This window comes from Nicotiana tomentosiformis, chromosome 10, assembly GCF_000390325.3.
Source record: "Nicotiana tomentosiformis chromosome 10, ASM39032v3, whole genome shotgun sequence".
In the NCBI taxonomy this organism is placed as follows: domain Eukaryota; kingdom Viridiplantae; phylum Streptophyta; class Magnoliopsida; order Solanales; family Solanaceae; genus Nicotiana; species Nicotiana tomentosiformis.
Window position 1 is genome coordinate 21,533,176 of NC_090821.1, and position 15,940 is coordinate 21,549,115.

At 39.4% G+C, this 15,940-nt stretch overlaps 1 protein-coding gene across 1 annotated transcript; it reads left to right on the top strand.

Annotated features, from left to right (window-relative positions):
• The first annotated feature begins 600 nt into the window (after window positions 1-600).
• Window positions 601-1,143, top strand: LOC138899860 (uncharacterized). Its single transcript, XM_070186557.1, has one exon. The coding sequence runs from the start codon at window positions 601-603 to the stop codon at window positions 1,141-1,143; it is 543 nt and encodes a 180-aa protein (XP_070042658.1).
• The last annotated feature ends 14,797 nt before the right edge of the window (window positions 1,144-15,940 follow it).

Consider the following 15,940-nt stretch of genomic DNA (forward strand, 5'->3'; position numbering starts at 1 on the left):
AGAATGCCAACGAGCAATAAAGGACCTAAAAGGGTACCTATCTAGCCCTCCGTTATTGTCAAAATTGAGAGAAGGTGAGCAATTGCTGATTTATCTGGCGATTCTCGGAAGTTGTGGTAAGTGTTGTTTTGGTCCGGGAAGAAGAAGGTACACAGTTTCCCGTTTATTATGTTAGTAAAGTATTATCGGGAGCAGAGACATGCTATCCACAACTTGAAAAGCTGGCCATAGCTCTCGTAGTTGCCTCTCGAAAGCTTAGGCATTATTTTTAATGTCATCCAATAGCCGTCGTGACAACCTTTTCCTCAAGGAATGTCCTTTATAAGACTGAGTTGTCGGGTCGCTTGGCTAAATGGGCAGTTGAAGTTAGTGAATTTGACATTGAATATAAGACCTAGGACAGCAATCAAGTCACAAGTTTTGGCCAACTTCGTGGCCGATTTTAGTCTGGAGTTAATGCCTTTAGCTACTAAAGAAGCAGTGTTGATATCGGGAGTTTGGACCTTGTTTATGGATGGAGCTTCCAATATAAAAGGGTCCGGTCTCGGGGTAGTATTAATCACTCCTTCGGGGGAAACCCTGAGATAGGCCAATAGAATTATGCCATTAACTAACAATGAAGCCGAGTATGAGGCTTTGGTTGCAAGACTTGAACTAGATCGGGGACTAGGCTCCGATGTCATTGAAGTAAAGTGCGACTCCCAGCTAGTGGTAAACCAAGTATACGGAAATTTCGATACCAAGGAGGAGCGCTTGCAACAATACTTGAGCAAGGTTCAAGCGTTACTGTCCCAGTTCAGGGAGTGGTCAATCATCCACATTCCGAGAGAGCAAAATATGGAGGCAGATGCATTATCCAAGTTGGGTTTGTCCACAGAAATGAAAGGATCTGATTTTGGTGCGGTAGTTCAACAACTGCACTCGGTGTTGGATGTGGACGGCTACTGTGAATTTAATTCAATCAACTTAATCTGGGATTGGAAGAACGAGTTTGTTGAATATCTAAGGCATGCAAAATTGCATAAAGACCCAAAAGCATCCCAGACACTACGAACCAAGGCGGCTCATTACTGCCTTGTTGACGGACAGTTATACAGGAGGTCGTTCCAAGGACCATTGGCTCGGTGTTTAGGGACATCGTAGGCTGACTACGTGATGAGGGAAGTTCATGAAGGAGTCTGTGGGAACCATTCCGGTGCGTACTCGGTTCTCATGTTAGCTAGAGCCGGATACTATTGGCCCTGGATGGAACAAGACGCAAAGATGTTTGTACAAAAGTGCAATAAATATCAACGCTATGCAGAGTTAGTGCATCAACTGGCAGAACTTTTGCATTCAGTGGTGTCACCGTGACCTTTTCATGAAATGGGGAATGGACATAGTCGGTCCCTTACCACAAGGGCCCGATAAGGTAAGATTTCTTTTGGTTTTAACTGTTTATAGATCAGAGAATGAGAAGTAATTGATTTATATGGGACCACACCATCTGCCGATTTGGAATACCAAAAGATATTGCTTGTGACAACGAGCCACAGTTTATAGGTTCTAAAATCACAATGTTTTTGGAAGGATTGAAGATCAAACGAATTACGTCTTCACCATACCACCCGAGTGCTAATGGACAAGCGGAGTCAACCAACAAGGTAATTATTCAAAACCTTAAAAAGAAGTTAGAAGATGCTAAGGGCAAGTGACCAGATGAGCTACCAGATGTTTTATGGGCATATTGCATGAGGAAAAGTCGAGTACGGGTGAAACACCCTTTTCACTCGTATACGGTAAGGAGGCTTTGATACCGGTGGAAGTGGGAGAACCCGCCTTAGGATTTCCCGAGCAAACGAAGAAACAAAAAATGAAGCGTTGCTGGTCAAGCTATATTTGTTTGAAGAGAACCGAGACTTGGCATATGTAAGGATGGTGGCACAAAAGCAAATGATGGAAAGGTATTACAATCGTAGGGAAAATCTACGATATTTCAAAGTTGGAGATTTGGTTCTGAGGAAGGTTACTCAAAGCACTCGGGAAGTTAACGTCGAGAATCTTGGATGGACCTTACCGGGTTTCATCTATAACCGGTAAAGGTTCATATGAATTAAAAAATCAAGATGGAGTTAAATTGCTAAGCAATTGAAACGTGACTCACCTCAAAAGGTATTATTGCTGAAGATCCTTGCTGATACTGAAAGTATGTGCTGCACTCTTTTTCCCTTCGACATATTTTTGTCCCAATTTGATTTTTCTAGCAATATTTTTAATGAGGCAACAATGTAAAACATGCTATGAAGGGAGGATCATCGACAAATACAAGTCTTCTAGTGTCAAGGCACTAGGTTCCTTCACTGGTGAATCAACAACCATGTGCTCTATTGCCTTCACTTTAGCATGCTTATAAATAGTTTTGTGAAGATCAACTCATGTGGAAAATAGCTTGTGGAAGGTTAAATAATCTTTGGCCCGATAGTAATTTCCTTTAACCTCTAGAAATAGATTATTTGACCATCCACAAGCGTTTTCCATTAATGAGGCAGCGATATAAAGTATACTATGAAGGAAAGGTCATCAGTGAATGCAAGATTTCCAGTGTTCGAATTCTCATACTTAGCATCCGAACACTGGGGGGGGGGGGTTAAGACATGACATGACACTAAAAGTGTCACAGAGACTAGGGACTGATAGAACCGGGATTGATGTCTTATCAGGACCAGAGACTGCATGATCAGTCCCATATGAATAAGTCGTACAAGTTAGTCACATGTATTGGCAGATTTATTTACTTAAGAAAATGAATGTTTATGTAAATGTACTTTTAAAGATAGAGGGAATAAATCAAAGTCCTTCTATTTTAATCTTATTTCTTGTCCGAATGATAAGTTAATTTATTTTATCGTTTGAAAGTTAACAAAAACTTCAAATGCTTGAGCCAAAATGAACAGGAGACGCCCTCATCAAGAGTACCATAAACATAAGGTCCCTCTCTTATGAAACCGTCATAGTAAAGGGTATATTCTGGAAGTGTTTATCCCTGGAATCAAAAGCTATCGGATATGAAAAGATTCCCGAAGCTTTGTCAGTTAAATGAAAAATAATATTTTTTGCACAATACTTAAGCAAAAAGTTTCTTTTATTAGTTAAAATTCCAAACATAGTAAAATATTTTGGCATAAATACAAGAAGTAAAGAAAAACATATGCATCGACTCTTACTGCCAGAACCCAAAGGGAGAGAAGAGTCTTCATTTTTATTAGTGGGAGAAGGTTGTTCCGCTTCCGGTTCAAGGCCTTCATCTTCTTCGGTTTCTCCTCCAGTTCCCAAATACTCGGAGTTAGTATTCAAAGAATCAAAAGCAATGGACCGAGCAGGAAGGTTCTTATGGCCGGTTGTCTCCAGGTCCCGGGCCTTGGAAATTCATTCGTCTATGTTTGCAATAACCTCTTTGGCCTACTCCAAAGTCTTTCTCTTCGTATGGTGTATGGTATATGTTTTTTCGAAGACAATGGAATCTTTTTGGTCTTGGAGTTTGGCTCGGAGTTTTTCAATCTTCTCTTGAAGCTTTACATTTTCAGCTTTAACAATGCTGATTCTCGAATCAAGATCAATATTTGTTGCAGCATAAATTTGATTCTTCTCCATTACTCTTTTAAGCCTATCCTCCATCCTTGCTCTTTAATTCTCGGCAGCATTGGCTTCCTCAGTTTTGGAGCGTAAGTTAACTTCCAAGTTATTAACTTTCTCCATAAGGCAGACTCATGCTCAGCAACAACAGTCATAGTGTCGTGCAATTCAGCCTACTTAGCCTTTGCTTCCTTAAGGTTTTCATGTAGCTGTTCAGCTTCTTGGCTATGAGCCGTTCTATCTTGCTCAGATTGCTGTAACCGAGCCTCGAGATTGTCTATTTGAGCAACTCTTGCTTCCAACATCGGGAGGCACTCGGCAACCTAATTTCGTTCGGCTAAAAGTTAGTCTCGTTCCGAAGTAAGCTTTTGCTTGTCGAGAATCACCCTTTGCATACCCTCAGAAGCAAGAAGGTTGGCCTGAAAAAGGTTAGAACAAAAGTTATTAATGCAAAGTATAAATTGAAAAAGGATATAAGAAAGTAAGATTGCTACCTGCTCCGAGTAATGGATGCTATTATTTATTAGATACTCCGCAGAAAGAGAGTCCATTTTCTCCAGTCTTTTTCTGAGGCCAGCGACTTCAGATAATTGGAATGCTCCACCGGCTTGGAGAGTATATGGCACTCATTCAAAACCGAAAGAATGGCACTTCATTTTCCATGAGGGTCTTGAGTGGGTGCCGAATAAGTATTTTTCAAATTTCCATGGTCGGGAGACCGTGGAGTAGGAGTATCTTCTATTTGTTCGGAGGGCGCTAGTGGAGAGGAAGCAGTTGGTGAAGGAGTGGAAATTGTTATCGGCTCAGAAGTTGGTGGTAAAGGAAGGTCAGGGACTGAACTCCTTCGCCCGGAGGCGTCGATAGGAATCAGCATTTTCAACCAAATCCATTTCCCCTAGAAGTCCCTGAACTTCTTCTGGTGGTGGAGTTTGAAGCTCTCCCGGCTGAGCACCTGATTGAGCTGATGAAGATCTTTTTCTTCTCTGAAGGGAAACCACTTCATCATCGGTTTCTTCGTCATCGAGGACCACTGTGGCCGGTCTAGTTGGTTTTCTTTTCGATTTTTTCTCCCGAGTCCCAGTCGAAGAGGTGCGTTTTCTCTTCAGTTTCTATCTTTAGGTTGGGGACTCTTGGAGGAGGTGCCTTCACCGGAAGCGAGAGCAGTTTCACGAGCTTGCCTCCGGGAAAGGGCACTTTGCAATACCCGTTGAGCTTCCTCCGGGTCATCAAGAGCCTCGATATCGGGACACAAAATGGATCCCTTCGGAAGTTCTGTATGATACAAAACAGTAGTTAACAAATTGTTTCTAAGTTATGTTGTAAGACTGAAAGAGGGGAAGGAGAATCTTTATTTACCATAGTTTTTGGCTTTCCACCCATATTTGAGAGCCATTGTTTTCCACTTTCGGGACTCTGGTGTAGTAATATCCTAAATAGTTTTACCCACTGGGCCAGATCTTGAACCCGAAGTACCTTCCAATGAGTAGCTGGAGTAATAAAAATGTAAAGTTAGTAGCGAAGAAAGGTCTTTCTGAACATAAAAAAATAGCATTTGAAGACTTACAAAAAAGATTCTATAATTCGGGCAAAGCTGGTGCTGTGGTCGAGATGATGTCTCTAGTACCGTTCCATCCATCCACGGTCATTGTTATTGTTGTTGTCAATGCTGGTAAGGAGGGCATGGTTACCGCGTTTACTAAGCTTTAGCACTCCCCCACGAAAACTCTTGGGGGAGTAGAGAGAGTTAGGATTTTCCCAGTCTCAAAGCACAATTGGCAAAGACAAGCCATCGTACGCCACACGGAAGAGACTACTTGTGTCAAAAAATATTTGGTACCGGTGGCAAAATTCTAAGATTTTAGGATCGATTCATTCGCCCACTCTCAAAATGAAAGGGCCCAAAGTGAAAGGGTATGTGTAAACATATATGAACCCTGGTTTGGAGAAGGCGACCCTTTCTACCTCGCTAGGGGTAAGGATTTCAATGATGTTCCAGTTATAATCCTCCTTCACGACACGAATGTTAGGAGGATTGATAGAAGAAGGATACCTATAAACACACCAGAATCTGTCATTTTTGGGATTTGCAGGTTCTTTCTGTTCTTGAAGGTTCTACTTCGTGCTAAGTTTAAGAGGTATGATGGTGTTTACGGTTGGAGGGTCAGATTCTACATCAACCTCTTTGGTTTCGTTCTTCTTTGGACCTCCACCGAAGAGAAGGGCAAAGTTCCCGAAGCCAGCAGTGTTAGAAGACATGATGGTGAAATATTTGTAAGGAAATATTTTACTGAAAAAGTTTAAGTTGGGTTCTAAGATAGATCAGAGAGAAGAAGAAGTTGTAAAAGGTTAAGAGTAAAAATGAGGAGTAGTGAAGAAGATATAGATGGCAAAAATCATAGTCATGATTACCTCGAGAACTGGTGAAAATATTTATCAAATCGTGGGGTAACACGTGTTCGGGCATTAAATGCGGGGAGACGTGTGCCCTTTCAAATGTCAGAAACTGTTCGAAAACTTGTCCGCTAAGGAAAGAGGTTTTCTCTACTTCCTGGTGATACAAAAGTATTGTTAGCAAAAATTAGGAGGACTATCTGTATACGGTAAGATTGGTTAGCGACAGTTGGACTAATGAAGGGATGACGCGTGGAACTGAGGACAGATAGGATGTGAGTCAGCAAATGGTCAATACCGGTTGCAAGCATGTGACCAATGCTAGATGAGTTCTGAAGACAGAGTAGTCGATGACAAAGATTCAAAGTATTGATATCAAATAGCATTCAATAAGCGACCGTTATAGAGAATATCTGCATTTATAACTAACCGTTATGCAGCCATTAATGACAGATTTATTCTCATTCAAGAGGATCTTGATTTGGGGATTTTGTCTTCATAAATAGAGCTATAAATAGGGGAATTAATATCCATTGTAGACACGAAATATTCTGCACACAAAAAAGCTGCATTCTGCTCTCATCTTATAACACTATTCTTAGTCTTTATTCTTAAATATCATTCTTACTTTTGCCACCGGAGAAGCTAAGTTCATAGCTAGGCTCGTATTACCTTTAATTTCATTTCAGAATATTACTTTTGTTCTTATTCATTTCTTATTTTTGGATCAAATCGATTCTCTTGTCTATAAACCACGCTATAGATTCAATTATACCGTTTTACGGGTAAACAAGTAGGAAATTAATTAAATGACTATTCCTAAATAGTAGGAAATTTATTAAATCACTACTTCTAAATAATAGAAAATTAATCAAATGATTATTTTATACATTGTGAACTCTATTTTAAAAGGGCAAAAAAAGGGAGCGACATTTCGCTAAGGGTTTTTGTACTTTTAATATAGTATAAATAAATAGATATAGATAGATAATTCCCAAATTACCAATCTTTCATCAAAAGAGCTAACACACTTCCTTTTCTCCTTTTACGATCTCTGTTGCTTTCCTGCCTCCCCACCATTCTTGAAAGCAATTCTTCAGCAACATGTAGGACTTTTCTTGTTATCAAGTTCTTCATTTACCAATCATTGTTTCTAAAGTTAATTTCATATTTTATTTGATGTCATCGAGCTTTATATGTACATTTTTCTCGCTGATCCAACCTTTTCGAGGTAAACCATTAACCCTTATTCCTCTTTTTCGTCCTCTTTTTTTCTCTCTCTCTTTTAGTTACTCCCCCTTCTATCTTTCTTTCTTTTCTTCTTGTCCTTTTTCGTTCTATTTTTTCTTTTTCTTTTTCTTTTTATTTCTTTTTTCCTTTTTTCTCTTTTTCAAAATTTTATTATAGTTTCCCCAATTTGTTTTCTTTTTTTCCCATAATTAATTCCATTCACCTTTTGGCATCTTTATTTTTATTTTAATTTTTTTCTCTATATCAACAAAAAAGATAAGTGATATTATACACTTTTTTTATTTTCTCTATATCAATTATCATAAAATACTTATACATTAGGTTTTTTTTTTTTATAATATTTCTGTCACTGTAAATATTTTCAATATATAGTATATCAAAAAATTATAGTATTAGTGTAACAAAAAAGATATATCACTATAATAAAATAACATATTAGTGTTTAATATTAAACTTTTACACAGTAGTATACTAAAGCGATATATAAATATACTAAATCGGTATATCACAATGTTATGTCTATTCCTACACCTACTTTTTATACAATAAATAATATCTCCATGAAACTCAATCAAACACTTCATTTAAGAAAACATTTGAAAAACCATGAGAACTTCGTCTAAAATTTGAACAAGGACCTGAAAATTTTGAAAATTTGAAAATGATGCAGTTATACTGTTGCAGCATATTATATACTATTATAGTATACTATTAGGGTATATTGTATACTATTACAATATACTATTACAGTATATTGTATACTATTATAGTATTGTATACTATAATAGTATATTATTGTAGAAATACTATTGTATGTACTGTTAAATTATATAATATAATAATATACTTTTATAGTATAATGTATACTATAATGGTATATTATTGGGTAATTATGTTTCTTCTTCAGATTAAAAAGCTTCAACCTCAACAATGAAAGGTCTTTAAAAATTTAATTCCAATAATCACCTCAAATGAGCTCCAATACAACCAAATTTCAGTATAAACTTTCCAAAGGTACTATAAACAACATATTGTAACACCCACTTTGAATCAAATAACAAAATTTCTAGGTTGATAATTCATATTAAAGAGCTTCAAACTCAATAATGGTGGGTCTTCAAACATATATAAAAATTCAGATCTGGAATTTTGAGAAAAGGCTTTAACAACACCCATTTCATATACTACAACAACACCTAAAAATTTATCATTATCCCTTAATTGAGGACCGCAGTAGCTCCGCCAATCTTTTATATACTTTACAAAAAGATGTCGAGCAAACAATGATCATATAATACTGCCAGAGAGAACCATAGAAGAAACAAACCAAGATGAGGTTCCTTTGCAACAACTCATAGGAAAGGAACTTTCTTGCCAGAACTTAAAACAAATGACTCCTTAGTTTTGGAATCCAACAATGTACCCCACGGCTAAAAGGTTTGTTGCCTTCTTAGTTAATTTCAGGTCAATTGATATGATTACAGTCTTGATTAAAATGCCCATATGGATTTTAAATGGAGAATTGAAAGGAGGAGAAGCTTAGAAGCTATTGGCTAGCGAATAAACAAGAAGCATTCTGGTGGAGATGTCTTTTAGGCATGGGGAGTGAGCCAGTAATTAATTTTGGTGGAATAGAAATTTTTTAAATTCTTTTGAGAATGGGTAAACACGGATAATTAATTTGGGTTGAATAGGCAATTTGCATAGTTTTTCCTTTTAATAAATTCAGCTCCAGCACTTCAAAAGTGCTTTTAAGCCCAAGTGCTTAAAAGATACTTTTATTCAGCTAATCCAAACGTGCTTTATATTTTGACATGGTGTGACAACGCACCCATATAATTAGCAGAAAAAAACCGTTGTTATAAATATTGTGTCACGATCCCAAATCCACTAGTCGTGATGGCACCTAACTCAACCCGTTAGGTAAGCCAACTAGTAACTATCCAATTTCAATGATTTTAACAAAACAAATAAACGACAGTAATTTACTGAATTTTATACATTTTTTAAGAACTGGTAGTACAAATCATGAGCTTATAAGAATAGAGTTTACAAAGCTAAAATGAAATAAATACATCGTCTGTTTGAAAAGTACATAAACAGAGTTTATAGATCTAAAGCTACCACGAACAAGGGGCAGCTACAACCGGGACGCAGGTACATCTTCAATTTCGCTCCCATCGAATACTGCAACATCAGCAACCAACATCTGCACGCACGGTGCAGAAGTGTAGTATGAGTACAACCGACCCCATGTAGTCAGTAAGTAACAAACCTAACCTTAGGTTGAAAGTAGTGACGAGCTAACACAAGGTCGGGTCCAATATCAATATCCCACAATAATTCATAACAGCATAATACAAGTAATAAAGATGTATCTCAGAAGCAAAATGCTCAGCTCGTTCACAGTTCCAGAAAATAGTCACGCTTTTCAAGTATCTTAGTGAAAATCTAAATCTTTTACCGAAAATGCCAAAAATACAGGTAAGTTTGAATACTGTAATTTTTTCAAATATCCTTTCCACAATAAATAAGATGTTTTATTTTCTTTCCAGATAGCAAGTGTGAAATACCTCTCTATGCCCACATATCAATGTGAGTAAAAAGTCATGAATGACGTGATACCGTACAACATGAGAAAAAATACATCTCTATGCCTATATGTCATGTGTGTATGCGAATGCCATGTATCTCAGAGATGAATCATGTACTCACACTCTCAGAGTACTCAATCTCATTGTCACACACTTTTCACTCATCATGCTCAACCACTCGGTACTGTATATGGCCCATACGGCCCAGGGAATATCCATCCCGGAATATATACATCACTGACCATCAGTCACTCAGTACCGAGGAAGGCCAATCCGGCCCCATGGAGAAGATCCGTCTCCAGGTATATAAATGCTTCGGACAAGATCCATATCCAGGGAAGATCCATCCCTCAATATAATCAACCATGCTCATTGGGGGTGTATAGACTCCAGAGGGGCTCCTACAGCCCAAGCACTATAATCCGCACGGACAACTCACGTGCTATAATATCAATATCTGAATCCGCACGGACAACTCACGTGCTATAGTATCAATATCCTCACAAACACGTCCCCGACCTCACTCAGTCATCAATCTCTCCAGTCTCACTCACGGGCTCACAATGTCATGAAACTAGCCCGACAATACTGATATGATGTATCCATAAATAACAACTGAGATTGAAATATGATATGAATGCATGAATATGACTGAGTACGAAATATCATTGAAATCAGTGAAAAGACAGCAAGAAACGACCACAATGGGTCCCAATAGCATCGGCATAAAGCCTAAACATGATATCTAGCATGATTGACAGCTCATTTACTTTATTGCATGGTGAAAACACAGATATTAACAAAATAGGACTACTATACAGCGCCATGAAAACAACAGAGTCCCAATTCACTTGGTGCACGCCCACACACCCGTCACCTAGCATGTGCGTTACCTCAATACCAATCACATAACACGTATTCCGGGGTTTCATACCCTCAACACTAAGTTAAGAAGAGTTACTTACCTCGAATAAGCCAATACCGATGCCGAGCAAGCCAAGCGACGCTCCAAAAATGCCATCACGCGCGTAGCGACCTCCGAACGGCTCAAAACTATCCAAAGGCAACTGAAATACATCAAATCACTCCCAAGGAAACATTTCCAAATGAAAAAGATCGAATCTTTAATCAAAAGCCAAAAATCGGCCAAAAACGGCCAACCCGGGCCCGCACCTTGGAACCCGACAAAACTCACAAAATCCGATAACTCATTCAATTATGAGCCCAACCATTCTAGTTTCACGCCATTCCGACTTCGAATCGATGTTCAAAACCCAAAAATTTACATTATGAAGCTTTAAGCCAAAACCCCATATTTCTTCTTTAAAATTCACAATCCAATTACCAAAAACGAAGGTAGATTCATGAAATATAACCAAAACCGAGTAGAAAACACTTACCCCAATTCATATGGTGAAAGTTGCCTCAAGAATTGCCTCAATCCGAGATCCATAGCTCCCAAAATGAAGATAGAACCAAAACCCTCGATAATATAGCTTCTGCCCAGCGATTCCGCATTTGCGGACAATTCATCGCACCTGCGAAGACACTCGCACTTGCACTTCTACTCGACTCTGCGCCCTTTTCTTCGCTTCTGCGGGCCTCCTCATCCAGCTCTCATCTCGCATCTGCGAAGCCTTTGTCGCTTCTGCGGCCACCGCACCTGCGCAAACCAGCTGCAGATACGATCACACCAGAACTAGCAGCTTAGCAAAAATCTAAAAATGCAATGAAATATCCAAACCTCGTCCGAAACTCACCCGAGCCCCTCGGGACCCCGTTCGAACATACCAACCAGTTCCATAACACAATACGGACCTACTCGATGCCTCAAAATACACATAACAACATCAAAACGATGAATCGCACCTCAAATTGAAATCTATAAACTTCAAACTTCCACAACCGATGCCGAAACCTATCAAATCACGTCCGATTGACGTCAAATTTTGCACACAAGTCACATTCGACATTACGGACCTGCTCCAACTTTCGGAATCGGAATCCGACCACGATATCAAAAAGTCCACTCCCGGTCAAAATTTCCATAATTTCAACTTTTGCAATTTCGAGCCAAATTCAACTACGAACCTCCAAATCACAATTCGAACGCGCTCCTAAGTCCAAAATCACCCAACGGAGCTAGCAAAACCATCAAAATTCCAATCCGAGGTCAAATGCTAAAAAGTCAAACTTGGTCAACTCTTTCAAATTTAAAGCTCCCTAGTTGAGAATCATTCTTCCAAATCAGTCCCGAATAACCTGAAAAGACGGTTCACACAAATCAAAATATATCATACGAAGCTACTCACGCCCGTAAACTATCGAGCGAAGTACAAATGCTCAAAACGACCGGTTGGGTCGTTACATTCTCCCCCACTTAAACATACATTCGTCCTCGAACGTGTCCAGAGTTGTTTTCAAAGCCATCAAACCGCTGTATAACCTTGCCATGCACATACCCGGGGGTGATACTATGTCACCCTATCCCATACAGGTCCGATAACACAACATAACTGATATTTCTCAATTCAACCTAGCCCACAAGCCTTAGAATCTAACTTCTAACATCCGAAATTTCTTATAAGATCTGAATCTCGCAACCTACACCCTGTATAAGTCTGAACAAGCTGTACCAAGCCGCAACCATAACCCAAGATACAATCGAATGATATATCACATAACACAGATACTCGAAGCAATGATTTCTAATCACAGTAGCTGCTCGAAATAACCCAACGCCGGTAATAAACCTCATATCAAACAAGACTCCATTCTGAAACCTTCATACACTACTACCGATGATGAAAGGAACACGCAGAAACTCGTAACCATTCATCAGATCAACCAGTCATGGAACTCCCTTTCCTTCGATAAGAACTATAGCAAATTTCTAAGCCGACTTTCGATATTATCCTTCCAACCATGCTGTAATCTATTATGATAGTATCCATTCTAGGTCCAATGACCTCATCTCATCCAATATGACCACTCTAGTAACATGACACATCAATACAATCTAAAGCCATTACCCGTGCAATCCTTGCACCAATAAGCAACATTCCAAATATACTCAATCATGGAAAAAAATGACTCAAACGAGAGAACTGTCCTGCAAGCTCAACAAGTACCACCACAACGCAATGCTAAGAACCTATCACACACCGTAGAACCAAAACACACGAATCTAATACAAGGGATCATATCTCAACATAACTCCGCTGCAATGCGTGACTCCATCCAAACATGGTCCCTATGAAATACCTCAGCCCCCATGCTAAAAGTCAATAACCACATGCAATCCGACATCAAGTACTCAAAGTTCATTACCATAACCATGAAGAAGCAGATGACACAATGCCATACATAACCCGAAAGAACATAACTCATACGTCATCGACCATGCAATACCCAATTACTTATCTCGCTCAAATTCTGCTATAAAGCCCAAATAGAACCGCACCAGGTGTGCTTATAGCCAACGAATTACAACTCCTCGTAGAATAGAAGAGTAACTCACAGATCATTTCAGAACACGAATAAGCTCAACAACAACCGAATGGCACATCTCTCAAAAATAGCAGTATGGAACCAACCAATCCGGCTCGGTGTAGAATACACATCCTAATTGGGCCTACCAATGGACCCCCAAATTGACTCTGGTCACCCACAAATAGATAAATAACCCTCTGAAAGCCCACCATGACTGAATCATAACACATACTATCATCTGGCTAGCTTCGGCCATGACTTCACAGTCTACAACCATGAAATAATTTTTGCTCTTGAGAACTCCCAGTCTCCAAATCCATAGAACACACACCATATCTGATCCTACCTCCACCGCCATAATGTCTAACACATCTCTCATACACGATCATCCCATAAGGAATACTTCTAAAATTCTTCCGTACCACATAGAAAAATTTGAATTTCTGCAGTCGAACAACCAGAAGAGTGCCGCAGTACCAGTGAAGTATCCATACATCAAAACACATTGCCCCTTCTAAAATGTATACTCTCATCAAGCCATACCAAATAGTAATATCATTTACCTACTCATCTGAAACCGTCCATGCTGCCTACGAATTTTATGACCGTCCCTTCCAAAACAAAAATGTGATCCCGCTCACGTAAGTCTCAATTCCACACAACACACAGCATATACCATGCCATCATAAGAAAAGTACGAGAACTTCATAGTCCACTTCGAGTCACAAGCAACTACATACTCAATTAGCCAAGGACCTTCCATTTGATTTCATCCGGGAGAAATTCACTATACACCACATGCTCCTCACTCCAGCAGGAAAAATACCCCTCGAACCTTGGTAAAAACCATTGAGAACTCCTTGAACCCATTTGCATATAACCAAGCTATCAGAACCGAAACTCTCTAACTCAACCTAGCCACGCAGGTTGCCAAAGCCCAATAGCATTGTCACGAAACACCTGTAGAGACTAGCCACACAATAAGTACCCAAAGAATCAATTATATCCATTACTGTGCTGATCCAACCTACTACCAAGTTGTCCTAACTCTCTGAGTTCTTTTCGAATTACCTTTAAATTGTTAGTTCTCCTCGCCATAATACCACGATCCTAAACCAAAACTCACCACACAAGAGACCCTAGTATAAACCACAACGCCCTACGTCCCATAAGTCGCTGACTTCCCAGTTAAGCACCCTAAAGCACCATAACCGCGACACCCACTCTAAGGAGACCTTATGTGAACCTAAAACTGTTTTCTTCACCTTCTTGATGCTGAAATGCATAATCCACAACGGTATAAAATGCCACAAGTCTCTACACCATCCAATGTAACTCTCAGTTTCTAGCCATGTACAAATCTTGAAAATTCCTAATCGCTACAATATAAATCTTGAATCCATCAGAACCATTCTCGAGAGTCATCCACTCTACTCAAATCTCAGTTAAACCAACACCCGAGGGAGTAACCCACACTCATAAGCAACCGAGCAATTTCCTACTCCATGTACACTACATCCTTCATGAATAACCACTCAATTATTCCATAATGCCCATATACCCATAGAGTGTAATACAACTCGTATCCAGAATTCCCTTACTCGAGTCATCCTCGATCTCGACCTCTGCATGTCATAACTGATTCACCAGTATACCCCGAATCGAAACCAAATCAACACATAACCGTGCAATCAACTCGTCGATAGCAGACTTTCCCACTTGGCTCAAAGCCATAAAATAAAACATCTGATTACTTACAATAACCATACCCCATTACTACCATAATACCACAGTGAGATTCAACTAAATCCTTCATCCGCTTATGCAACACAAACCATCTAGTACCTCAAATCATCTGCAAATCTCATGTTCATCATCGTGATGGTTAAGCCAACTTCCAGAAGCGATCCAAGCTCAGATTGCAACATATATCATTCATTGGTAAAAGAGAACTCTCTACAAAACATCTTAGGGATCACACAAACTCAGAACACCTCGCAGGGGATAACCCACCTGCCTTGCCTCAAAATGACATCTCTCTACCCCCTTCCACAGTTAGGACTACTACGCAATCACTTAATCTTCTCGATTCTGAACTCATCAACAAAATATGAGAATCTACTTCACTCCACAACTAAACAACATGGAAGATCCCTCAACACACCTATGACTCAAAACCATACACCAAATCAAGACAGAAATCAGACACCCCATAGTCCTTGCTACATCTCAAGTAAACTCTTCTTGTCACATTCGAACAATCTGAACACATCTTGCAGTCTCATCATACTCACCACCTAGTCATCTAATCACAAATTCCACTAATAGGGACACCAACAGACCTATAAGTCCCAAAAATACGTGCTCACACAATTAAAATCTCCGTGCTCAAGCTACCGTCAAAATCCAGCCTCAAGTCCTCCAGACTGGCCCATCATCAGCATGCCAAAATCACATCTCGCACCTCAACCATGGAATCACAAGCCGCCGGCGCACAACTGATATCGAGCGCTCACATGTGCATACGAATGCATGGAAGGAATTCAAAGAGTTACGCTTCAAGCTGAATCAATGCCGCACGATAAGAAAAGAAAGATGGG